The 27,652-nt window shown below is 44.0% G+C and overlaps 1 protein-coding gene across 2 annotated transcripts in view; it reads right to left on the minus strand.

Moving 5' to 3' along the window:
• Nucleotides 1-27,652, minus strand: part of PAPPA (pappalysin 1) — a 250,880-nt gene that overhangs the window by 12,433 nt on the left and 210,795 nt on the right. For both annotated transcript variants that reach the window (XR_004053931.1, XM_030919309.1), the window contains exons 18-21: nt 26,713-26,860; nt 20,711-20,820; nt 10,839-10,910; nt 6,003-6,101 (exon numbers count right to left, since the gene is read on the minus strand). Coding sequence is in view for 1 of the 2 variants with exons in the window: in XM_030919309.1 (XP_030775169.1) it covers nt 6,003-6,101; nt 10,839-10,910; nt 20,711-20,820; nt 26,713-26,860 (429 nt within the window). In the remaining variant the exon portion in view is untranslated. The remainder of the gene's footprint in view (nt 1-6,002; nt 6,102-10,838; nt 10,911-20,710; nt 20,821-26,712; nt 26,861-27,652) is intronic.

Below are 27,652 nucleotides of genomic sequence, written 5' to 3' on the forward strand. Positions count from 1 at the left end.
GAATCAATCTCTTAGCAGCCATCTGAAACATGACCACAACTAGTGTTCCAGGCCACCACACCTTAGAAAGCTTTGGTATGTTGAATATGTTAAGGTTGTTTCCCTTTTCTCCCTCACACCCCAACACATGCTTACTTAGAATGATTCCAATTATAAACTCAATATTTTTTGTCATGAAGGAAAACCATTGGAGCGACCATTCTGGAAATCTGCTTTGTATTTGAGGCTCCTCAAGGCTCCAACAGGAAAATAATAAACTGACATCCTGAGAGGCTGAGTCCTGCCCCTTCCTGTCTGCCTCACACTGCAGGCAGGTGTCTGGGTGGGAAATTGGACACCCCTGTCAGACAGAGTTTCCTGCACTGTCTTGCTCTTGTCTGCCAGCCGGGTCCAGGTCACCCCGTAAGGCGGATGTGGGGAACAGCTGGTGTCTGTACAGACAAATATGGGAGGGAGAATGAAGGGAGCAGACAGTCATCATGCTGTGCCAAGGCATCACAGAGGCCCTAGCCCTGGGAACCGGGAAGAAATTTAGGTGGAAAACTGGCAAGAAGGAAGTCTGGGAGAAGATGCTGAGTGCTTAACTCTGGGCCTGGAGTTCATACCAAAAACTTCATTCCTGGAGGTCTACAAAGCAAGAAGATCACCCACAAGGGGCAGGACAAGATGCTTAGGCAAGACACAAGCCCATTGCAAAAAGATGTTCCCAGGGGTTACAGGCAGGTGCTGTGCAGCTTAAGTTCTCTTGGTTTGCATCTTAGCTTTACCACTTGCTAACTGTGTGAACTTAACCCTTCTAAGCCCCAGTTTCATCATCTATAAAATGAGGATTAAAAAGATAACACCTAGGCAGCTCACATCTGTGATCTCAGCACTTTGGGAGGCTGAGGCTGGAGGATCACGTAAGCCCAGGAGTTCAAGTCCAGTTTGGGCAATGCAGGAAGACCGCTTTCTCTACAAAAAATATGAAAATTAGCATGGTGTGGTGGTGTGTGTCTGTAGTCCCAGCTATTTGGAAGGCTGAGGTGGAAAAATCATTTGAGCTTATTAGGAGGTTGAGGCTGAAGTGAGCCACTCCAGACTAAGTGACAGAGTGAAGCTTCATCTCAAAAGAAAAAGAAAAGGAAAAAAGAACAACATCTACAGCAGGGTTATTGTGCTAATGAAATGAAATGACATGTAAAGCAAAGCAATAACTCTTAGCTATTACCATTCATTCAGAGTTAGGAAATCCTAAATCCCAAACACAGCTCTGTCACCTTGTACAAATGATTCCACTTCCCTCAACCTCAACGTTCTACTTGGCTGAAACATTCTGGAGTTTAAGTGAGAGATGCACAGAGATCCCAACCATAGCCCAGCACATAGTAAGTGCTCAGTTAACTGAATTCCTATAATTTAGAAAGTTGCTTGAAAGTCACCCAGGGGTGAGTTTCTCTGAGTGCTAGCCTGGGTGCATAAGGGAAGGGAATGTCTCACGATATGGGACTGGGGCTGAGGGGACAAGTGGGACCTATCCAGCAGGTAAGGGCAGAGGCATGAAAGGAAAGTAACCTCTCTCCTTCTCTGAGAGGCTTCCTACGGTGGAAGGTGGAAACAGAAACCAGCACTTTCTTCTGTCCTGTGGATGCCCAGGGGAAACTCCTGTCTGGGCTCCCGGGGATGTCAGGATGATGGGAAGGCTGGGAGACTTATCTTCCCCCAACCCCATCCCTGCTGCTGCTGGGAAAAACTGCTCTCCTCTTTGCCAAGGGAGGGGTCCCACCCCCAAGGTTCCCTGGCAGTCTGGGCTCATGGTGAAATGTCTCCAACCAGAATGGGGAGGGTCACGCCGAGTTGTGCTGAGGACATAGGCACCCCATGTGCTTTCTTCTGAAACTCAGCACCATGCAGGAGAAAAAGCAGAACTTGTGAGACAGACAGAACTGGGTTCAAACTTGGGCTTTCCCACTCACTTGCCAAGTGAACTTGGGCAAGTCCCATATGTACTGTAAGCCCAGACTGGTTCATCCGTGTGATGGGGATAAGAATAGTGACTTCTCTGTGTTGACAAGAGAATTAAAGAGGATTACAGAGACCAAGTGTCTGGCAGAGTGTCTGAAACATGCAGTGGTTCACTTGGGGAAGTCTTGTGTTCTTATTTATTGTCTCCATCTATCACCACCTTTAAGCCAGTCTACTGCAGGGAGCATTTGGGGGTGTCCAAGAAAGAGGAGAAAAGTTTCAAGAAGTTGAAGTTCCCTTAAAAGTCAAACTGAGAAATCTAAATTGTAGGAAGTGTGATTTTAATTTGAGACACTTTTCTTTTCCAGAAGTCAGACTTCTAGGAATCTTGCATCTGAAAAGCCCCAAACACCTGTCCACAACTGAAATAATGATGGCAAAGTCCTATCTGCCATAAAGGAGGCCCTTAGTCTCTCTAATCCACACTTCATGTACAGTTTTAAGAGATCTTTCCCCTTTTACCCCCCAACCACTATTCACCTTCACCAGGAAGACTCCTGCTCCCTCTTCAGATCTCCATGTAAATGTCCCTTCCTCAGAGAAGCTTTCTTGGACCTTCATGCTGTTCTCCATAAAATCTCACACTTCCTCATCATTGCCTCTTCCACAAAAGTAATTAAATGCAATAATTGTGTGGCTGCCTGCTTAATAACAGGCTCCCCTAATAGACTACAAGTTTCACAAGGGCAGAAATACTGCCTGTCCACAACCTGGTCTGGTGCTGAGTACACAGAGATCCTCAATGGACATTCAACTCATTGGATGAAGGCAGCTTGGCCATTTGCATTCCATACCCTCAGCCAACAAGAAGAAACAAGAATTTAAAGTGGAAGAAGAGGATTTCTTAACACAAAAAGCCCAACTACATTTATAATGTGGGTAGACAAGGAAGAAAAAAAGAGTATGAAATACATCAGAGCTAGCAAAGAACTGGTTCTGGGGTTCCTTAGTGAAGAGTCTGTGCTTATCTCAGGGCCTGGGAGTCTGAAATTGCTGCGCTTGAACTCAGTACGGGAACAGAGAGCCAAAATGGTGGCTTGGTGTTCAAATAATATGTATATGGTAAAGTTACTATAATAATTGGGAACCTGGCCAGGCACAGTGGCTTATGCCTGTAATCCCAGCACTTTGGGAGGCCAAGGTGGGTAGATCATGAGGTCAGGAGTTCAAGACCAGCCTGGCCAAGATGGTGAAACCCCATCTCCACTAAAAATACAAAAATTAGCCAAGTGTGGTGGTGGGCACCTGTAATCCCAGCTACTTGGGAGGCTGAGGCAGGAGAATCGCTTGAACCTGGGAGGCAGAGGTTGCGGTAAGCCGATATCGTGCCATTGCACTCTAGCCTGGGCGACAAAGCGAGACTCCATCTCAAAATAAATAAATAAATAAATAAATAAATAAATAAATAAATATTTGGAATCTGCACCTGAACCTCAATCTCATGACTTCATATTCCCACAATGCACTCCGTAGAGAGAGGAATCCATTTTGGAAAGTTCTCTGTCAAAAAGTCAGCTTCATATTTCATATTTTAGTACTTAAGTTACAATAGGTAGGAACGTTATTTTAAATAGAGCTGCTTTTTCTCCAACCATTGGTGTCAGATGGAGCCATAATTCTGTACAAACTTCTCTTTCAAATACAAACTTCATCGTCCATTCACGTTCAAAGGTGGTTGACTCCAATGGAAGAAAATAGATAATATTGTTTACTATATTCATTTGGAAACAGTTATCAAGAGCCTTAAATATGCTTACACCCCTCCCTTGGCATTTCAATTGTAAGGATCAACGATAAAGAAATAATTAGAGCTATAAAAGTATTTTATGTGCAAGGATGCTCATGAGCATCTTTTTAGTTGTAAGAAAAAAGAAATAATCCAAAAGTTAAAAATAAGAGTTGAAGTAAATGGTTATATAAATTATCATACATCACAACCATATAATAAACAACAATGCAGCAAAAAATACAGCTGAGACGTTTATACTACTATCAGATTTTTTTTTCTTTTTTTTTAAATTTTGAAATAGGGTCTCACCCTATCGCCTAGGCTGGAGTACAGTGGTATGATCACGGCTCACTGCAGCCTTGACCTCTCTGAGTTCAAATGGTTCTCCTGCTTCAGTCTCCCAAGTAACTGGGACTACAGACATGCGCCTCCATACCTGGCTACATTATTATTATTATTATTATTATTATTATTATTATTATTATTTGTAGAGACAAGGGTCTGCCTGTGTTGCTCTGGCTGGTCTCCAACTCCTGGTCCCAAGTGATTTGCCCTTCTTGGTCTCCTGAAGTGCTGGAATTACAAGTGTGAGCCACTGTGCTCAGTGCAAATAATTCTTATGTCTAAGATTTCCTATGCTAAGTAAACAAAACTAAGCAAAACAAGATTGCAAGCTAGAAAGTCAGTGATATATACATAGACAAAAATACCCTCACACTTAACAAAATACACAGAATAAAATACACCAAAATAAAAAGCAGTGGTTTTCTTTGGGTTTTAAGATAATAAGTGAATTCTTTTGTTTTCTTCTTTCTGAATTTTCCAATATGCATTATTTCATAATTAGAAAAAAATGATAAAATTCCTTAACAGAAAATGAATTTTATTGTCCCCTACTTAAGCAAAAATTGTACGCCTTCAGTGTCCTATCAAAAATCAAAACCAAACCGAAACCAAAGAAGGGTAGGCATCTGAAAAGTGTTGCCTACATGGGACTGACTGATCCTGGACAATCCCAGAATTTTTATTCCTCAACCAAAAGATTCAGTAACAGCCATTCGATTAGAATGTGTTCCTTGGGTCTTGTCCTATTTGTTCCTGTATTTTGGGTTAGAGCTTCTTTCTTGAAGAAACCAACTCTCCTAAGGATGTTGCAAAATAAAGGGACTGGGATTGGAATCCAGGAACCTCACTCTTTCTATCACTCACTTTGTCACCTGGGACAAATCATTCCTCTTTTATGGGCCTCAGTGCCCCTATTAATAAAATGAAACGTTCGGGCCAAGATAGTCATAGAGGGCTCTTTAGGCATGACTGACTATGATTCTTTGCTTTTCCTGTCTCAGAAACTCAGTTCCCCCTTCTTTAAAATGACACAGATGAAATGATCTTTCAGCTCAGATTGCAGATGAATATAAAAATAGAAATAGTTTTCCATTAACTCATTCATCACAAGAACGCTTCTCAGCCCAGGCTGGCTGGGTTACCACCGCCCTCCCAACTCTTGGCTGGGGCTCCTCACTCTGGTCTCAGTGGCAGTCGGAGAAAAATGGAGGTGGCCACTTTTCTGTGAGGGGTTAACATGCATCTATCGAATGTTTTTTCTTTGGTTTACTATAAACACTTGAATCACTCCTGGGTGATTAAAGAATAAAGAAAAAAAAAATAAAGAAAAAAAAACCTGACATAAAGAAAAAAACCATGACCATGACCATCTTTCCCTAATTCTACAGGTATGACAAATAAGAGATAATTAAATGCCCATAAGACTGTAAATGACCTCATTAGGGATGTACTATTTTCTCTCTCTTAGACTTCAGCCCTACCCCCTAAAAATGTATGTTCTCTCGGATTTTACCTGCCAGTCTCCTGCTACAGACACCATTCTTTTGACTACCTCCTCACCCCTTCCTCTTATCCCTCAAGTTTCAGTGCAGATGCTATTGCTCTGCAGCGCCTTCTCTGACCTCTCGCCTAGCCCCCCAAGCACTTCATCCTTCCTTTCTGAAAGTATGTATTGCAGTTTTATTATCTGCTTCCGTACCCGATTCTAAGCTTTGAGAACCACATCTGTAAAAATCAACCAGGGCCTAGCCCATGATATTAGTTCAACTACTGACCAAAAGAATTAAAAAAAAATGAAATAAAGCTTGTGGACAGTGCTGGCACAGTTAGGACAAGGGTTGTCCAGCCATGTAGGAGTGATCCTGGCCCCACAAGCTGGAGAAGCGGGCAGGAGGCAGCTGTCGAGGACTGCACCCTGGCCTACCTTTTTGGTCTTCACTGTGGAGGTGCAGCAATCCCCGCCGTCATAGTTGCAAAAGGCTCGGTTGTTGATGGCATCACAGTAATTATCTCCCATGAAGGGCTGGAAAGTGAGAGAGAAGCAGGAAATGAGGCCTTGTTAGCATCCTGGAGTGAGTGGGAGCTGACGTCTGCAGTCCTTCGGGTGTCTGTCATCTTTTCACAGCCCTCCACGATTAGCTGGCCAGGCTTCACATCCCCAACACCCCCTTGGATAAGTTATCACCTCTACCATTCATAAAGACTCTTATCTTTCTTTGTACCATTCATAAAGACTGTTACCCAGTTTTTTCCAACTAGAGTACAGTTATGCTGAGAGACATACTCTTGTGTGCTTGGGTATGCAAAACCACAAATTAAATGACTTACATCTTCCAGAAAGAGGGCTCATTTTACTCAAAGACATGACCAGGAAACGTGAGCCTCCTTCTCCCACTTTTTTCAGCAGTAATTAAAAACATAATTTATAATAAAATATATGCAAATATGTTAGGAAGCTGAATGTAAACTGCCCCAAGAAGTATTAAAAAACAAAAGATAAAATGTAAGAACTCATAGAAATTTGGCATCACGGTCTGTGTGTGATGGTGGGCTCCCTCTCACAAGGAGAGCAGATATACTTGATGTCACATGTTTTACGTGTTTGTTTTCTTCTTTTGCTCTCCAAACAATAAGTGAGGTGGGTATTGCTTTTCTCACTCTACAGATGAAGATGTGGAGACTCAAAGACAGGGACTTGCCCAAAATCACACTGGCACAGTCAGAGTAAGTGATTTAAATCTAAGTTGGCTCTATGGTTTTTTTACTTCATCATTCTCGGCTGTTCTAGCATATGCTGCTTTATTTCTTTTCTTCTATGTGTTTCTCCACCCTGGGACACACCCAAGATGAAGAAAAGATAATAGAGTCAAGCCTTTATTTATCTGAACCCCAGAGTCTTTTTAGGGGAAAGTCCAAGAGTCTCTTGGATTCCCCAGTCACTTGTATTTCCTAATCCCAACCACTAGCACATTGTATTCTGTAGTCTGTTTACGTTTCTGTAGCTGGTACAAGACTGTGAGCTCTTCATGGACATGGGCAATGTCTAGTTTGTCTTTGCCTCCCAATCACCTCATTTAAGGCTGCACACAACTTTGGCTCTTAGTAATGTTTCTGCAGTGGAATGTAACTGTACTGGCGTAGTGTCAAGGGCAGTTGGCAGGGATTGAGAAAACCTGGGTTCTAGTCCTCCCAACCACAGCCAATGGGGTGGTTACTTCGTGGTTTTGGTTAAGTAGCTTTATCTCCTCTAGGCCTCAGGACTCCCACTAATGAAATAAAGAGGCCAGATTAGTCCAGTGATTTCTCAAAATAGTGAACCTACCCCTCTCCTCACCATCAAATGCAATATTGTGTGACATTTAAATATAGAAAGCAGATGAAAGTGAAACCACTCTGATTAAAGTGCTGGTTGGGGTCTCTAAAGCTCAGTAACTCATTCATGGGAAAGAGACGTCATTTGTTTAACACCTTTGCATCCGAGCATGCCTTCTGTGATCCAGTGGTCTTCCCTTCCCATCCTCACTGCTCCAGAAAGAACCAAGCTCCATCCCAGGTGGCACTCCTGGCTTTTGCCTCTGTGTTCCAAATTCTCACTCACAGAACCTTTGCACCCTGAACTCATGATGCCAGATTTCATTTCCTCACTCCACTATTCGAGTCCTAAAAAGATCACAGCTAGACAGAGCTCTAAGAGCAAGGAAGACCTAAGCTCAGGTATGTGAGTATGCATGCACATGGCTGTGAGTTCAGATGTGACTCTGCTGTGTGACCACCAGAATGAACACATCACATTCACATTAGAACAGCGGGGTACAAACAATAAAGGATAAACCCTTTCTTTTCCTTCCTGCCTCAGGAGGTCTACCTGTGGGCTATGTTCTTTTTTATGTAATAAATGAACAGAATAATGATGGAGACTAATTGTCCCTTCCTTAGAATTAAACGAACTGGCTTGGTAAAGAAGTAGCTAGGGAAAAAGAGAAAAATTAAATGAAGGTAGTACTTTTTTATTTGAGCCCTGAAAAACATTCTCCAGTCCCATCACTAGTTACTCTACCCTATATGTTCTTTCCTGCAACCATACCCTTTCATCCACTTATCCACCCATCCATCCATTTATCTTTATTCAATCCTATGTATTTAATTCCTACTATGTGTTACACATTATGCTAAGGAAAGGAATGCAATAGTGAATCGACATAGATATAGTTCCTACCCCTCCAGACCTTATACTTCGGTGAAGAGACAGACTTTAATCACATAATCACACATCTAATTAACTAATTTCAACTCTAATAAGAGCTATGGAGAAGAGGTATGTGATGCTATTAAAGAGTAGAAAGATTTGATCTAGACAGGGAACTCAGTGAAGGTGTCCCTGAGGAAATGACGCTTCAGCTGAGATCATAAAGATGAGTAGGAGTTAATTAGATGGGGGTGGAGAAGAGAGAATTTCTAGAGACAGGGAACAACATGAGAAAAGCTCTGGTACTTAGAGATTTCTCCTGTCTCTGGTGTAGCTCATGTTGCTACTTCTACTAGTAACGCATTCGGACAAATGAACCATCCTTCAAGATCTAGCTCAAATGATAGCTCTCCAAAATGTCACCCCTAATAGCCTCAGGATGCTCTGTGCTGCCATAGCCTCTTGTATTTGATTTTGTGATAGCTCTTCAGGATTTTAAAATTATCTCTTTAATTGTCTATATCCTTCACTATAATGTGAGCATCATCCATTTATGTATCCTAGATTGCTAGCAAAATGTCTGGTATTTGTGCAAAACTTTATCAAATATAGATTCCATAAATGGTTATTTATTAAAATGCTGGATGGATGGATGGATGGATGGATGGATGGATGGATGGATGGATGGATGACAGGCAATAAGATAACATAGATGACTCAAGGAGAGCATAGTTACTATTTTCACTGGACTAACACCAATATATTCCCAGAACTGGAATAGTATCTGGCATATAAGAGGTTCTCAGTGAAGCTTTGATGAACAAGTGAGTGAATGATCACTTTGGACCCAGCATGATACAGAAAACAGGGGCTCAAGGGTCCCCAAACCCTTTCTTTATCTTGGATACCTCTGGATACTTGAGGCTGATAGTCCCAGAGTTTGTATGTCTTCTAAGCATAATTTTCAGCTCCAGACAAGGCACTATTAGAACAAAGCTAAAGAGGAAAGGAGATGAGGGGCACCTGCAAGGGCAAAGGCGATAAACATCACTGACAGGGCTCAGAGTCTGACAGGTGAGGGTCTCTTGGGTCTCACTGCTGAGTCCAAGGAGGGATTGAATTCCGCTGTCACACTGGTTGCCCAGACCGCTGACTCAGCAGAATGAGTGCCCAGGTAACTCAAGCTTTCTTTTCCCAAAATGCTGGACTGATCCAAAGAGATAGAAGTAAGCAACAGCCACAGGGCCTTGGCTTTGATTTTGCCATCCCTAATTGAAGCCTGGGAGAATGGGGTTCCTAAAGTCAAGTACAATGTCAAGTACCCTCAGGAAATCCCTCAACAATGCAGAGAAAAACATGTATGACCTAGGGACTGTCTTGTGACACAGATTAGGGAATGGATCATAGGCAGGCAGTAGGAGAAAAGCACCAGCCTGGACATTAGAAGAGTGGGCCCATGTTTTGTCTTTGTGATTATCATGCTGTGCAAACTTGGACATTCCATCCCCTCTCTGGCCCTTGGTTTCTACTCTATACACCAAGAAAATAGAGCTAGATCAAATTAAGAGCCTTCCCAGTTTCGGCATTCCATCAAATTTTAGATCCAGCCACTGCCTGGGTCTCTGTTTACCCATTTTAAAAATAAAAGGTTAGTTGAGATTAGTAAAAGAGTCTTTCTGGTTCTGGAGTTCTAAGACTTTCATCAAATACAAATTTTTCTAGGGCATAGTCTGATCCTTTTCACCTGCATTTTCCTCAGTGGGCTCTGGATGAACCACAGAGATTCGGCCATCCACCTGGAAGGGATTTGGGACCGTTTTTTCACTGCCAGCTGGGAAGAGCCACAAGGGGCAGAGTAATGTACAGAAATGTCTTTGAGTTCCGTGGACAGCCCTCCCTTCAGGACACAGCTGATGTCCCAAGAACCATGCTTCTTGAGTCCTCCCAAGCTTGTCACTGACACACCGAGCCAGATCTCTATAATTCCAAGCTCTAAGGAATGGCTCAACTGTGAAGTCATAGAATTTAAGGATTATTAAGGCTCTTCCACTTCAGCTCAATGGTTAGGTGTAAGGCATTCATATTCCTTCTGGGGTTGAGGCATGAGTAAATGACTAAGATGTGGGGCAGAAGGAATAGGTCTGCAAGTAAAGGTCATCAGTAACATGGAAATTAAAAAGAAAACCACCTCACATGACTCTGTAAAGGTTAAATGTAACAATGTTGGTAAATTTCCAACATTAGCATATTCTAGACAGTAAATCATTATAGCCTCCTGCCCTTCCTTTCTTACAGATTCCATATTTTGTAGACCACAGGCTCTGGAGCCACAAAAGCCTGGCCTGGAACCCAACTCCATTCCCTATGCTTTTTAATATGTTTCTTTATATCTCTGCGCCTCAATTCCATCATCTGTAAAATGAGGCTGCTAATCTCTGTCCAAGAAGTCTGCTAAATGGATATTTTCAACACTCAGTAGGTATGGCAAAGGATAGCCAATATTAATATAACAATAACAATAACAACAGCAGGATTATTTCCAGGGAACTGAGGAGTGCCTTCCTGGTGACTCACCTCACAGCCTTTGACGCAGTGAATCAGAGCAGGGTGAGGATACCACTTGAGACCAGCAGTGCAGACAACTCTCTGTGGGAAGAGGGAGAGAGAGGTCAGATGGGCTTGGGATTGGGAGGGACCCACCTCCGTGTTGGCATCACATTCAACCACCCCACCTCTTCTGGGACCTTCCAAGTCCTGACCTCACCCTGGCTTTTACATGGAGAACTTGCCTGGGTACTTGCAATAACAGGAACCATAAGATTAAAATAATATTTGTGTTCACCGTATGTGTCATGGTTCTGTATTTCCCTGGCAGGAACAAGGGTTGAGGAGAAGCAGAACTTGGGGGTGGAGACACGATCAGAAAGGCCCTTCAGAAAATTCTCGACTAATGTTCAACCCATTCGTGGAGTTGGGATAAGGTTGGGGGAGGAGGGATGTGTGTGTGTGTGTGTGTGTGAGCATGCACATGTGTGTGTTTGCGTGTGTATGTGTGCATACATGTGTGTGGCTGCAGCAGGAGGATGGGAGAAAAGTGTGGAGCAGCATTTCTTAAAGCATGAGCTGAAGACCACTTTCATCAGCATTGCCGTGGGAGTGTGTTAAATTACCGGCAGATTCCTCAGACCTGCTTTGGATTTAATGAATTGGATTTTCTGAGGCCAGGCCCTGAGACTCTGCATTTTAGCAAGCCTGTCAGATGACTCCAATGCACACTACAGTCTGAGAGCAAATGGGCTATTATGAACCAACCTATAGTTAAAAACCCTGGAAAGGCAGAGAACCCCTCCTGCTGTCACCTGCTGCCATGTCATACTGGTCTGCCCACAGTTCCCTGAGGTTGCCCACGGTGCATTCGTTCTTGCTCTTCCCTTTCCCTGAATGCCCTTCCCCATTTCGTCACTTTGAGAATCTTTTCAATGTCTGCTCAAAACTTATGTCTTCTTTGGCACTTTTCCTAGCCCCGTCAGGCAGAGCTTATAGCCTCCTCTTTAAAAATAATAATAATGATGATGATAATGACAACTAAAATATATTGAGTATATTTGTTGTGCTAATTACTGTATGCATTATCTTATTATTTCTTGCCATGATACTGTGAGGTGGGCATTAATCTTATGTCATAAGACAGTAAATTCCCCATGCTCCATAGCTGTTAGGTAGGGAAACCAGGATTTGAAAATAACCAATTGTTTCAGAAATGATTTAATAAAGCTCATAACATAAAATCCAACATGATGATATTTTTTAAAGTGGGTGAAAGGAGAAAGCTAAATAAGACTAGAAAGATAACATAGTATCAGGGATACAGCTACCATAAAAATTCTAGAAGCTTGGCCAGGTGCGGTGGCTCACGCCTGTAATCCCAACACTTTGGGAGGCCGAGGCGGGCGGATCACAAGGTCAAGAGATCGAGACCATCCTGGCCAACATGGTGAAACCTCGACTCTACTAAAAATACAAAAATTAGCTGGGTGTGGTGGCATGTGCCTGTAGTCTCAGCTACTTGGGGGGCTGAGGCAGGAGAATCGCTTGAACCTGGGAGGCAGAGGTTGCAGTGAGCTGAGATTGAGCCACTGCACTCCAGCCCTGTGACAGAGCAAGACTCCGTTTAAAAAAAAAAAAAATCCCTAGAAGCTCCCTTTTCTATTCTCCATAGATGCCCCAGTTTTCATGCCAGATTACAATTATTTTATTTAAAGAATAAAATGAAATGAAATAAAATGGTACATGCTTAGATGTGTAGTGATAGGCAATTGTTAACAAACAGCCACGGAAGTCCACATAATCAGAGCTTGTTCGACTGACTGAGAGGCCAGTTGATTAATTTTAATTAAAAAATGAACAGTCACATGGGCCAGAATGTGGAAAATCCATGTAAACAGCCTATTCTCTCCCTGAGGGCAGACCTATATGGGAGCCAAATTGTAATTAGGTTTCTTGGCGAGGTTGTGACAAAGGGAATCAGGTGACCCTAAGACTGGATTGGGTGCCTTTCTTCTCTGCTCCATAGCATGTCAGGTTCACATTAGACATGCCATGCCTTCAGCAATGCCTGGCACAGAGGGGATGCTAAATAAATATTTATTTTATAAAGGAACAGATTCTTCTCAAAAGAGAGATGATCTTACCAATGGACAATAATTTATTTACTTGTCTTCCTGTCTTCTAGAGCATCAGAAGATCATCTAAGGTCAAGCACTAGACTTGTCCTCTAAACAAGTCTAGTTTAGAGGACCAGTTTAGTATAGGCTGACTGTAGCCACTCTCATCCTGCAAGTAAATCAAAGACCTTGGAGAAAGAGCTTAACCTGATGATCTTCCAATCAGTCTTGCAATGTGAAATCTACTATCTTGCCTCTTACTACTTCTGTTGAAATTGTCTACCTGTCCCCAATACACACATAAAGTGGTATATGGGAAAAGTCATGGGACATGATATAGGACAGATGTGGTTGCAATTCTGATTTGGAATCGCTTTGTAAATTTCCACTATGAGATTTGGTTCTCTCATCCATAAGATGAGTACTGAAAATGTCATAGACTTGTTGAGATGGTGCATTCATATAAATGATGTGAAAATGGTAAACCTAGTACCAATTGCGTAAGTTTCTTGAGGGCAGGTCGTGAGTTATAGACATTTCTGTATCCTTCCAGGGTGAAGCATGGAGCACAGTGAAGAAATACATGAAGGAATGTGATACCAATACAAATGAGGGTATTTGGGTTGTTCAGTATTCGTTTCTTCCAGTTAAGCTACGTTCTTCCCCCTCTGCCTCCCAGTCATGGGGCTGGGTGAAGAGGATCATCTCCTTTCATTCTCTTAACCAGATTTTCATCTCTCAGTATGACAGTCTGTTCCCAGTCAAAATCCATAGATGTTGGAGGGCATTTGGTAAAGGTTCAAGAAGTAGAAAACAGCAGCGTTAGAATTCACTAGGGATTTGATGCCCATGCCTTCCCCTGTTTATCTGAGGGCTAATTTAATCCATCTGTAGGAGTGTCTTGGTGTGGTTGTACAAGTTTCTGTCAGTTGAGGTTTATCTGACGTGAGCTCGGAAAAAGGACTTTTATACTATCTGCATAAGCCTATTTATCTTTCCAAGGCTTTTGGATTTTCCACTATTACTCAGGGCTGCACGCCCCACCTGTCTCACTACAGGGCCCCTCTGTGTGCTAGAACTGGGAAAGGGGACAGGCAGTGGGAACTGAAGGAATGGCTAGGCTGTTTATAGGAGAAGTTGGGAGATCCCAGATGGGGCCCCTCAAATGTCAGCCTCTTTCCTCTTGATTCCAGTGAGACATCTAGCCCAGTCACAGCTTTTTCAGATAAGGTTTTGTAAGAAGGCTTTCATTTCCTGCCTTGGTGGTAGGAAGAACAGACTATCTTTTCTTCCTGGCTGCAATTACCATCATCATCATTGTCATCATCATCAACACCACTGGCACCACCATCATTATCACCACCACCACCATCATCATCAACAGCACCACCAACACTACCACCATCATCTGCACCATCTTCCTTTTACCATCATCATCATCATAGCAACACCACTACCACCACCACCATCATCAGCATGAAAACACCATCACCAACATCACCACCTCCACCAACATTAATACCATCATCACCACCAGTATCCTCATCCTCATCAGCACAAAATTCTGTATTTAATAAATATTATGCTCTAAGCCCTGGGCTCGGAGCTTTCATCTCATGTAATTCTCACCATAACTATGAGATAGGTACTATTTTTGACTCTGGTTTACACAAGAGAAAACTGGGGCACAGAGAAGTTAAATGACCTGCCCCAAATTGTACACATAGGTAGTGACAGTCAGCAATTAAACCCACATTTATCTGGTTTTAAGGTCTAGGCTTTGAACACCATAATCTCCTTCAAAGTATACCATCCCCTGAAGCTGTAAGTATAAAATAGCTTACTTTTTTGACCGATGGGAAGACCAAAGTTCAGAAAGGTGGAGAGGCCCTTTGAGACAAATGTTGGAGGGGGTAGAGCATCTAAAAGATGAAGGTCCAAGAAGACAGGCCCCAAGCAGAGCCAAAGACATGTGAGAAGGCATCTAAGAGAGCCCCCTCATCCAGAAGCCCAGATCTGACACCTCTCTTGGATGTCTTCTAAGAAGAGCCCTTTTCCCCTTAGCTTTTTCCCTTGATTTCTGGGACCTGCTATGAGCGAATCATATCAGTTATTATTATTATTATTATTATTATTATTAATTATTTGCTTTTTGTTATCAGCCACCGAGTTTCTAGCTTCTTTCCAGGGAGAGCTTTTTAAAAGCCTAGGCTTTTCCCACTTCGTATTCCTAGTGTTTGAAGAGTATCTGCCACTTGGAGGTGCATACTCGATGTTTATTGAATAAGTAAATGAACAAATGAACAATCAAATAAACGAATGTATGAGCGTGTCCATAAATGAATAAAAAAAAAATCAGTAGATTCTGGCTGCATCTCTTTGTCCATGGGCTTCCCCTCCAGTGCACTTAGTTCTCCATCTCTATGTCAGTTAGACTGGATTTAACAGTCACTCAGAACCATTCGGCCTCTGACCTTTAGACACTTGGCAGGGTTTTCCACAAAGCTACCTTCTTTTCACAAATGAATTTTGCATTCTCTGTCTGCATGTGTTGCACATTTTTGAAAGACATGTATGAGGGTTGCCCTTGCAGGATGGAATGCCATGCAATTAGCTAGCTAATTCTGCCACATTCATTATGTGAATTGGGCAATGACAACCTCTTTGAGCCTTAGCTTCTTCATCTGTAACGTGATAATCCTTACCTCACTGGGGGGTGATGGAGACAAAATGAAGTGGCGTATATAGAATTGCCTAGCAAACCATGTCTACATATTAGACATACTCAATAAATGGCAATTTATCTCTCCTTTCCTTAAGTCATTCCCTCCCTCTCTTTCCTCCTCCCATTTTTTTTTTCAGAAGCTATTATAAAAGCCAAGGTCTCAGCACCTAAAGGAATTATAAGGTTCTGAGGATAGGGAGATGCACTTTCTATTGTGAAACACTCTCAGCAAGGGATAATGTGTGAGCAAATTGGATCTATTTCTTAGGAACTGATGGGAGACAGGCTGCCACCCCAGAATTCTAGATCTCTAGACTGGAATAGTCTGTCTCATCCAAAGGTTGCAAGCCAACAGCTTCTAGGCTACACAAACCACAGAAATGTTTGGTTTGGCATACAAGTGTTTTTAAAAAGTCAAAATTAGTTGCCAAAATTTTTAAAAAAGAAAGATGTTTCAAATTTTAAAAACGCCAGGTTTCTTGTACCCAAGAAAAAATGAAAAATTTGGCCACAGGAGGCCCACATTTCCACATTGCTGCACTTGGCTAATGCTGTCCCCATTTGGAAGGAGAAAAACAACAACCATGTTTTCCATAGTTTGCCATAGTCCCCACCATTCCCTGCAGTCTCTCCAGCACTGAACCTGAGGGGCATTTCCACCTGTTATTGAGTTTGTATCATTTTATTTATTAGATTAGAGGAAGACTTTTCTATACCTCTAATCACTTTCAAAAGTGCATGTACAGGGAAGGGGACTGAGAAAAAGAAGGCTTAGGACACAAAAAAGGAGGTACATTGTGTTTCTCTTTATAGAAATTGAAAATACACTTATGAAAATGGCTCATGATTTCCAATTATATGAAGTTTACAAATAAGCAAAACCAATTCTTAGTGATAGGGACCAAGTCTACAAATACATTTACAAGTTAGCAAAACCAATCCATAGTGATAGAGAACAAAACAGCGATTACCTTGGTGCTGGAGAAATTGCCTGGCATGGGGAGGGAGGACTCCCTGAAGATTTGGACTGGTCCACATCCTAATCTGAGTAGCGGTTTCATGAGTGTACACAGACAAAACAATTTATAATGCCTTACACTTATGATAAGGAAGTAAGTTATAGCTCAATAAAAAAGAAAAGAGGGAGGCTGAGACAGAAGGCTCACTTGAGGACAGGAGTTCAAAACAAGCCTGGGCAACATAGTGAGACGTCATCTCCACTAAAAAAAAAAAAAAAAATTAAAAAATTGAAAAAAGGAAAAATAGAAAAGAACTTCAACAGTATCTGTAAAGTTTTTATTTCTTAAGTTGGGTAGTATGTGTATGGGTGTTACATTTTTCTGCAAGTCTTTCTTTCCAAAATATTTATAGTAAATAGTACTACTAATATGCTTCAGTGTTTATTTTTAATTATTATTATTATATTTGGAGACGGAGTCTCACTTTGTTGCTCAGGCAAGAACGCAGTAGCACAATCTCGGCTCACTGCAACCTCCGCCTCCCAGGTTCAAGCGAGTCTCCTGTCTCAGCTTCCTGAGTAGCTGGGATTACAGGCGTGTGCCACCATGCTTGACTAATTTTTGTATTTTTAGTAGAGATGGGGTTTCACCATGTTGGCCAGGCTGGTCTCGAACTCCTGACTTCAGATGATCCACCTGCCTTGGCCTCCCAAAGTGCTTGGATTACAGGCATGAGCCACCGTGCCCGGCTGCCTCAGTATTCAATGTACAAAAGAGTATGTTTGGCCTGCTTCACTCATTTATCCACCTGCCTGGTTCAGGTGGCATTTCAGTTTGTGACTCCTGAGTGAAGCCTAGCTCTCACTTCACAACTGGGTAAACTGTGGCCTAGAGAAGTGACAGGATTTGTTCTAGGACATACAGCAGGAAGGCGCCAGAGCTTACACTAGAACTTTGGTCACCTGACTCAGCAATCATAAATATTTAGCAAGTACCTGCTGTGGGCTAGGCACTGAGGGAGGTACCATGGTCCTGCCTTCACAAAGCTCACTGTCCTGGTGTCCTCATCATGACCTGTGATCTCAATGTTGACATACCACTCATCTAAGTAGTCATCATTCTCTTCATTCATGTCAATATATGTAAAGGACTTCAAATAGAGTCTGTGTTGACTAAGTGTCAGTGGTGGACCACAGCTGGCTTGCATAGGCTCGCAAGAGCCAACTGTGCCTGGATCTTTCCAACTTTGTGCTCAGTGACAGCAACCTGCAAACCTTGAAATCCGCCACGGTAGGAATATTTGTATCGCAGAAATTGGGAAATGCTACAAATCAGAGTTTAATGTTTGTGGAGAGCCAGCTGTTAACTATTTGCCAGCACATCCCTGGTAAGCCATCAGTAAATGTATTGCCTTTATTACTGTACATTTCATAAACGCTGCAGGGATAGCTGAAGTAAACTATCAAATTGGCCTGGGTCTCTCTTCAACTTCTCTTATGCAAGTAGCTTCCACCTCTGAGATTCCATTACTTCCATTGGAAGCAGGAAGAGACTAATACCCACCTGATAGGGACATATGTGTGTGGTTATACGTGTGTGGTAGGTGGTGGGGGTGGAAATAAAGGATTGGAAGTGCCTGACCCAGTGCCCGATCACAGCAAGTGCCCTGTAAATGCCAGTTCTTGCCTCTCACTCTCTTACCCTGGGGATAAAAGTGGCAGCAGCTGGAGCAGAGCCTCACCCCCAGCTATCTAAATCGCACTGGTGCTCACGGGCAGACCCCCAGAAAGCAGAGGAGCTATCCAGGGCCTCCTCTGGCCTGGAAATGCCTGCACCAGCAGCTCTATTTCTGTAGCTCTCACCGCACAAGGGGCAAGGGTGCAGCAGAGGCCAACTTTTCTGCCTTATTCCTGGAAATCATCAATCTCTGCCCTTCGCCCTCCTCCCTTTTTCTACCACATTTTTTTCCTCCTGGATAATGAGGCCTCCAGAGACCAGTGGAGGTCTGAACCTCGTTATGGTTCTCTCGGTAGGCCAGCATCAATAAAGGCAGGCAGACCAGGGAACTGGGTGGGGGATGGGGCAGGCAGGCAGCGGGTGGGCAATGGTGGGGAGGGGGGGCAGCTTGCAGGCTTTCAAATCCCTGGATTTATTTCACAGTGAATTATAACTGAACTCTTTAGTGCCCAGGGCTCACAGAGGGAAGGGTGGGAATTTGCCCAGGGGGTAGGAAAAAGGTCTTAAGTGGGAGGCTGGGCCAGGCCAAGAAGATCTCTGATACTGGGGTGAGAGGGAGGTCTCCTATGTCTGTTCTGTGTATGAGTCAAACTCACCTGCTTTCGGGTATGTGGGAGTTAGGGTGGGAAAAGGAAGGAGAGCTGGTAGTATTGAAGGAGCTGCCAATCACAAGTCCAGCTTGTCATTCCAGTTGTGCTGCCTGTGTGGACCAGCCGCCTTCCTCTATAGGCCTCAGTTTCCCTATCTGTACAATGAGGAGCCTGTTCTTATCTCTAGCTGCCTTGAGACTTCTGACATGTGGGCTCCCTGCATGCCTGGGTATGTGAGCATATAGGGCGCAATGGGGCATTCAGGGGAATCTGTGCAGGAATTCTGGTTCAGGAATGGTGGAGGAAACATGACAGAGCTTGAGGTTTGGGAAACAGGGCTATCTTGTGGATATAGAGAGAGTCAGAGACAGAGAGAGAGAGAAATAGAGGGGATGATGGAAAGGAAAGTGTGGGAGGGAGGAAGACAGAACAAGGGGAAAGGTATATCAGAAGAGGCAGGAGAGAAAAACAGAGTGGAAAAACAGAAATAGGAAAAAAATTAGAGAGAGTAAGATGGAGACAGGAAAAGAGAGAGCAGAAGAGAAAGAGGAAGCAAAAAGGAGGGGAGGAGTATGCCGGGGCACACAGAAGAGTGGAGGAGGTCTGGCCAGGTCTATACGCCCAGAGTGCTGAGTAAGCCCTGGCAATTGTGCCCTCAGCACATTTGAGAAACAGTACACCCAGTATCGGGTTCTGCCCAGCTATCCAGAGCGTGATCTGTAGCAGGCAGGCAGATGGCAGCTCCCTGGCTCCATGGCCTCTCAGCACCCCAGGCAGTAGTCTGGTGGAGAGACATAGAGATGAACCTCACCCGCGCCCCAACCCCGGTCTCCTTCTTTCAGTTTCTCCAGGGTGAAGAGCCAGTGCCCAGAGTGACACATGAGGCCTGGACCTGTGATGTCCTGGGGGACAGAAGCAGGGCCTACATCAGTTCCAGGGGCCCCAGTTAATTGGGTGACACAAAGGCGAGTGGGAACAGCCAATCTCAAAGTCAAACCGACACTGCCCCGAGGTGGGGGCCTCTGTAGTCATCTGGCTGGGGGCATGCCGGCCTGGCACTGTGGGAAACACACAGGGCTCAGACTCAGGTTTGGGTTCAAGCCTTGGTTCAGGGCCCATCACCTCACTTCTCAGATTTCAGTGTCCACAGCTAGAAAATACAAACAATGACCCCTCTCTCATACAACTGTAGTGAGTCTGAAATGAAGTCTTCGTGCTAAGCACTGGACACATGAACATGGCAGGTTCTCCACAAACAACCAATATTACTAGTTTGCTAGACACCTATTAATTGCTTTCCCTGAAACACGTAAAGCTTGGAGAAAGATACCAGAAACCTAGGCTATGTAAAGTGGAAGGCTACAAGGGAGGGCACCAGAGAAGCCACACAACACCATCCTTATGAGTATGGACTTTCCAGCCAGACAGACTCGGGTCTGAAACCCGGCTCTATGTTCCCTACCTCTGTTATTGGTGCCTCAGTTTATTCCTAGGCTGACATCAGCATTTAGTGGGACAGTAAATAAAAGGCCCTTCACGTAGGACCTGACAGAGAGAAAGTATTAAATAATTAAAGACTAGAGAAACGATTGTAAGTCTCCTCCCCACTCTACCCGACCTCTCCCCAACACACACCCACAGGGCAGGTGTGATGATTAAATGAGATAATATATGTGAAAGAATGAACTCAGGCCCTGGACATAGCAGGTGCTTAACAACATCATTTCCCTCCCCCTTAGCTGCAGGTGGGTAGATGTCCCTGGTCACTCACCTCCACCCGTGTGGGGTTCAGCCAGTGGGGGATGTCACGCACGGTCACGTTCATTGGCAGGATGATGGACTCGCTGTTGTGGTCCAGGCACGAGGTGGCACACTCCGACCCTGAGGGAAGCACAGCATGTGGTGGCGGCTCAGGCCCCAGACCCTCAACATCTGCAAACTGTCCTCCTGCAGAGTGGGCCCTGCCACTTCCTGGTCCCTAGTGGACTCAGCTACCCAACCTCAAGGCAGTGGGAAGGAGAAGGCTCCCCAGGCAGGGCCACCTCTGGTCTCCCTGACTCCATTCACATACCTCCCATCTGGCTGGTTCCTGCTGCCACCCTCATTGGCCCTGACCCTAGTTTGATCAAGCTCCTCCGCTGCTCAAACACCTTTCCAAGGATCCCCACATCCAGAACAAAATACAGCCCCCTTTGCTAGGCGCTCAGTGCCTCCTGCAGTCTGGTCAATCTTCTCTCTCACTGACCACCTTCACTTTCTGGTTGGTTCAACCAGACTGAACTACACTTGGTTTTCCATCTGAGCCCCACAATTCTCAGCCTCTGTCCTTCTTCTCTTATTCATCCCATATCCTGAAATGTCCCCCAATCTGCCTTCCCATAACCAAATTCTATCCATTATTCAAGGGCCAGTTCAATTCTTCTAAGAAGTTTGCCCTGATTTTCACAACTGAGTGAGAGTACTCCATCATCAGATGCGCCTGATTCATCTCGCAGTTTAACCCAGTGTCTGACACCCAGGGGAGCTCAGAGCACTGGCTGAGTGAATGATGAGCACATAAATGCAATACCAGCTTCTCTTTCCCCAGGGTTTCATCCCTGCCTTTCCCTGTGCCTTAAAGACCCTTCCCACTCCAACAAGTGCATTTTTAATGATCCCACAGACCTCAATCGCATGCCACTTGCTCAGAGAATACCTCCATGGTTTCCTGACAGGCCAAGCACCTCATAGGTGCCCATGACAGAATTGTCATGTGACCATTTCCTGTTTGCTTGGTGAGTGTGATATCAATAGCTCTCTTCCCTGCTGAACTATAATTCTATAGGGCTAGTACTATCCATAGTCCCCATTCTATGTCCAGAGCTTGGCACTATGCATGGCAGATTATAGGCACTCAATAAGTATATGTGAAATGAGTATAAGAGACAGAGAATGAATAAATACATCAATGGATCAGGAAATGAATGAATTAATGGATAAATGAATGGCATGATGACTGACAGATGAATATGCATTTAGGTATCTTATAAAGGAGGAATTAAGTACATAAATGGATAAGTGAACGAGTAAATTATGAATTAAATGGATAAAGGAATTTAAAAAAATTGGATAATGAGTCAAAGAAGGGGTAAATGACTAACAGAGATAGGGCTACTACATAGAAGCCCTTGGTCCAGGAACTTTTGCATGAAGACAGTTGACTTCCAGACTGTGGGTTGGCAAGCTGACTCTAATTCAACTCATTCATTCTCTACCCTGACCTCACACATCCTGCGGTCATCTGAAAAATCAAGCCTAGTCCATGGAAAGTACTCAGTACCCCAAAGAGGCATTTATTCATGTGGGCAAAGAAACAACCGGTCAGAATCCGACTAGGCCTGAAGGAGGCCATTTCTCTGTCTTAGTGTCAAAACCACCCTCCAAACACTAGGAGCAAGTCAACTCTTTTCTTTAAATATCCTATTCTATTAGCTATTTTAAAGCCCCCCCCCCCTTCCAAATATACATATGTATGCATTAGCTATTTTAGAAGCCCCCTTCCAAATATACATATATACGTATATTTGGAAGGGGGCTTCTAAAATAGTTAATAGAATATATATGTGTGTGTGTGTGTGTGTGTGTGTGTGTGTGTGTGTATATATATATATATGATGTAAAAAAAATAAATCAGGTAATGAGTCCATGAAAAGCTGAATGACTAACATGGCATGCACAAACAGATATGTATATACATACACACATAAACATGCAATATACATAGAGGCATGTATACATGTATATGTATATGTATATGTATATATATATACAATCTATCCAGTGCCCTTCCTGTTGCCATCTTATCATCCTTTCTAGTCTAAGAGGCTCACAAATCTAAAGAAAGAGCAAGGATGGAGTGGCAGAGGCAGGACCATGTTTAAAAGCCCTTCACTTTTTAAATTTGTGTTTATTTTTACTTTTTTTTTTAATTATGAGAGTCTCGCTCTGTCACCCAGGCTGGAGTGCAGTGGTACGATCTCGGCTCACTGCAACCTCCGCCTCCTGGGTTCAAACCATTCTCCCGCCTCAGCCTCCTGAGTAGAAGCCCTTCACTTCAAACACAGGGACACTGAGCCTGACTAGGGGCAATTTCTGGCCCCACCCGGTGGTTTTCCTATGTTACCTGATTTCCCTGCAAATCCAGCCCATTTCAGTCATGACACCCGTTTCACAGGCTAGAGAGCCAAAAGGCACAAAGCTCAGGGCACAAAGCTGTTGAGGAGAGAGCCACATCTCTAATTCCAGGCCCCACAATCGATACAATGCAGCCACACAGAGAGAGGAGAGAAGGAGGCAGCCTTCGAAGCAGGAGAGATGGTGAGGGGCCAGAGAGACAAGAAATGGGGACAACACAAACAGACAAAAACGATGAGTGATGATAATAAGGAGCAAAGATCCCTAAGCAGTCAGAGGAACTGCTTATGGGGTATGCTTTATCGTGAGACCAGTTCTAAAGGAGTTTTTAGGTAGCAAAGATGAGACAAGGCTGATAATAAAATTCTTTTGAAAAACAAAGGCAGCCTCTGAGAAATAGACAAAGGCTATCTTATCCCAAGAGAGGAAAAAATATAAAATTAAAAAAAAAAAAACAAACCCGTGGTCAAAACAGGAGACACTTGCTGTCCAATGCAGCAGTCGTGTCTTAATTTCTCTTTCTCTGCATCTCCCTCTCCTAGGCTCCCCTCCCCCACACCAGCTCTGGGGCTTTAGGACCAGGCTGCTGTGTTGTGATATATGAGCCGTAATTGGCATCCTTACAGAGTGGTGATCTCACCAGGCCTCTGCGTCTCCTTCCCGGGAGGCGCGGGGAGGGTGGCAGCCCTGGTGGCAGCAGCAGCAACTTTCTGAGGGCTCATAACTGCCACAGAAGCCTCCCCAGGTGGCCTGGGGGAGGCACGCAGGGGAGCTGGTCTGGGTGACTCCAGAAGGTGCCCTCCAGCCCCCAAGCCTGACACATATCTCATCCCTGCTTATAAGGCCAGTGATCAAATCCCTCTCTCCTTGGCAAAGTGGATTCTCCCCAGGGAAGGGCTCAGCCTGGGAGGTGGAAGTCAGGGGCATTTGAAGGAAAGCGAGGATACAGCTGGGGCTGAGGAGTGGATGAGCAACAACTGCTCTCCTGCCTTGCTTCTCACTCTCATCCTCAGCCTTCCTGTCTCCCTGTGTGGCTTTTTCTCTCTGCTCTCCTCCAGTATCCCTATGCACTCCTCATCTGCCCTGGATTATCACGTTCATAAGATGGACATCTGGGCGCCAGCCGTGGGGACTTGGGGTACAGGAAAGGGGAGTTAATTCAGGTTGCAACATCACATAGATTTTTTCCCCTTTCTGCTTTGACCATGAAAACACTCAGTAGGTAAAGAAATACCACCCTCCCACCCCTTCCCCTTTTTCTCCACTGTTCTGATGGAGAGAAGAGAGCCAGGTATTGTACTCATTTGCATACAGTTGAGACATGTGAATAAAATGTGTAAATGTGTCTATGAGATTTGTTTGCCTTTTGTTCATCTTTCTGTGTGTTTGACATGTTTTGGGACATAAAATGTGTTCGCGTTTGTTGAAGTATGAGATTTGTATGTACTGCATGTGAGTGCTATGTATAGGTTTATGTGTTACCTGTGTGTGTATGTGTTTGTGTGAGTGATGCATTTGTGTGGTATTTGGCTGACGTATAGGTGTTAGGCATGAGCTTACTATATGATGTATGTGTTTGGGGCTGTTTGGTTATGAAGCATTTCAGCATGTGGCATGTGTTTATGTATGAACATGTGAATGTATTTGAATGTGTCAGTGGGTATAGATATGCAGCAAATTTGTTTCTGTAGTTTTTCCCTAAAGGTCACTTAATTAGGCTTTTTCTCACAGGGCCACTCAATGCCAGTTAAGAGTATGAATGAATATTCACTTGCATGTTATGATTGAGCTGGAGGTTGGGACCCCCTCACAGACATACACACCTATCAGGACCACACACACCTATCAGGAATGATGGAAAGGAGAAAGAAAGTGTTGGCCTTGGGATGGTGCAGCCCATGCTGCTCACCACGGCAACAGTTGTTGCCCCACCTTCTAGAATGCCTGTATTAGCAGGTCCTATAAGATCCCATCTCTCTGCAACCCTCCTGGTCAGCATCTTGTGAATTGGTGGCTGTGTAAGATCTTAAAGTACCTTCCAAACCATCAGTGAGAGCAATCATGTGCTTTGGTGTTTTCTGACCCATGCAGGATCCAGTGTCTTGGGCTAAACGCAAGAGTGCTGATTCCCACTGTAAGTTAAGGTGAAGAACTTCTGCTATCTGAGGGCATGTGTTTTCATCTTCAAAAAGGGATGGACAGTCCCCATGAACCGTCCCTCTCCAACCACAGGCCTTGCTTCTGGACATGCAGTGATAACTCTCTGTTTGCTGGATGAAAATCATGTTGGATCTCTGCACATTCAGATAACCTTCTACACCAGACATCCCTGGCGATTGCTTCATAAATCATATTGGCCAGGAGAAAGAACATTCAGTTCCCTAGGCTTTTCATCATGGTCAATTAGGGAATCAGCCCAAAAGGTCAGCATCACTACCCTTAAATGAGGTCACACTCCTTGCACTCTGAGTACCCCGGAAAGCTGTGGTGCTTGTGATTAAGGCATCTGTCCAGATACCTGGTTTCAACGAGGCAAATCCCTGGCATACAATCCCAACTTGTCTCTTCTCACTGTGTGTATTTCTTGAGCTGGCCTGTCACCATACAAAGAGTATTTTGAAAATGCAGTTTATGCTCATCTTGGATGCAGCTGAGATGCCACAGAAAAAAGTCAGGCTTTGGAATGGGATGGGTCTCAGGATTTGGGAGCATGTTCCATTATCCCCTCAAGTTTTGATGCCCTCATCTACTAAAGGTTATTGTGAGGATAAGATATAATGCCTTTCAAGTGCTTGATGAAGGGCCTGAACTATATCAGGTACTCAAGAATGTTTAGTATGGCCGGGCGCGGTGGCTCAAGCCTGTAATCCCAGCACTTTGGGAGGCCGAGACGGGTGGATCACAAGGTCAGGAGATCGAGACCATCCTGGCTAACATGGTGAAACCCCGTCTCTACTAAAAATACAAAAAACTAGCCGGGAGAGGTGGCGGCGCCTGTAGTCCCAGCTACTCGGGAGGCTGAGGCAGGAGAATGGCGTGAACCCGGGAGGCAGAGCTTGCAGTGAGCTGAGATCTGGCCACTGCACTCCAGCCTGGGAGACAGAGCGAGACTCCGTCTTAAAAAAAAAAAAAAAAAAAAAAAAAAAAAGAATGTTTAGTATGATGCAAATTTAAAAATTAATAATAAAAGCAGCTGCACCAGACTACTATTGCTTCCCTAAATGTGATGTGTGCTTTCATAACTCCTGCTCCTCAGTCACAGTTTCTTCTGCCTGCAATAGCATTTCTTCCCCAACAAGCTTTTTCAAATCCCCATGAAAGCATCCCTTCCTCTGGGAGTCTTCTGTGTCCCCCTCAGGCACCTGACAGCTTTTCTGTATTCTGGTGTAATTGTCTACACTCACCCACCACTGGGTCACCATATCCCTGTCCCTGATTCTCTTTTTGGGAGGGCATAGTCTACACTCATTCATCTCTCTTTCCATAGTGCCTATGCAGGAACTCATGTGACCAGGGTGTTCAATGACCCACCTAGGCATTAGCCCTGAATTGCTGGAAGGAATTGCCCCTCCTATTGCTCCCCTCTTGGGCCCATCATACCTATGGCATAGCCATCAGGGCACTGCAGTTTGAGGTTGCTGTTGAGCTGGTTTGGGACCGAGCACTGGCCTTGCATCTCCTGGCAGACATGGAAGGAGCCACTCCAGGTGCCATCTTTCCGGCAATGAATGATGTTGCTCCCACGTCCCTGAACAACAGAGAAACAGAGTCAGGACCAAGAGAGACACCAGCCCCAATTGAATAAGCTATTCAGAATAAAACAGAAAACAATTTTCCATCTTTCCAGAGCTCTGAAGTGTTCCAAAACAATTTCTTAACAATGGTTGAAACTCAACCACCCTGAAAGGGAGGTATTGTTAGTGTGTTTCCATTTTACATATTGGGAAACTGAGGACTCAGCCCACGAAGAAACTTGCTCAAGGCTTTCCAGAATGCCAAACTCCCAAGTCCGAGCTTAGTAGTCTTTCAGAAATTTCAATCAGAGCCAATTATAGTTTTGATTTGTGTGTGTGAGTTTTTTTTTTTAATTCAGAGGTTAGGAGCCCATCAGCGCCTTGATTGACACAGAGAGTAAGTGCATGGGTTAATGAGGAGCACTAAAGTTTGCTTCCTCTTAAATAGTGAGAAAGTATCCTATGTCAGGGCTCTGTCATATGTTGACTAAATAGTCTGGGTCTAGTTGAGAAGCTTTTTCTTCTAAGACATTTCTTTTCCTTTCCTGATCTTCTCTTTCTTTCATTCCATTCCATTCTATTCCATTCCATTCCAACAATAATGGCATGAAGAGGGTGATATGGGGGTACTTATATCTGTGCTTTCCTCCCAATTCTTTAAAACAGGGAACTATAGTTTCTCGATCTTCTGCAAAGCATTAGGCAAACACAGCTTGAAGACATAATCGCTTCTTGAAGTCCCCTTCCAACCTCCGAATTTCAGAAAGTTAATTCAAGTAATATTCCTTAGTGTCCAATCTGTGCCC

Source organism: Rhinopithecus roxellana, chromosome 16 (genome assembly GCF_007565055.1).
Source record: "Rhinopithecus roxellana isolate Shanxi Qingling chromosome 16, ASM756505v1, whole genome shotgun sequence".
Taxonomy (NCBI): domain Eukaryota; kingdom Metazoa; phylum Chordata; class Mammalia; order Primates; family Cercopithecidae; genus Rhinopithecus; species Rhinopithecus roxellana.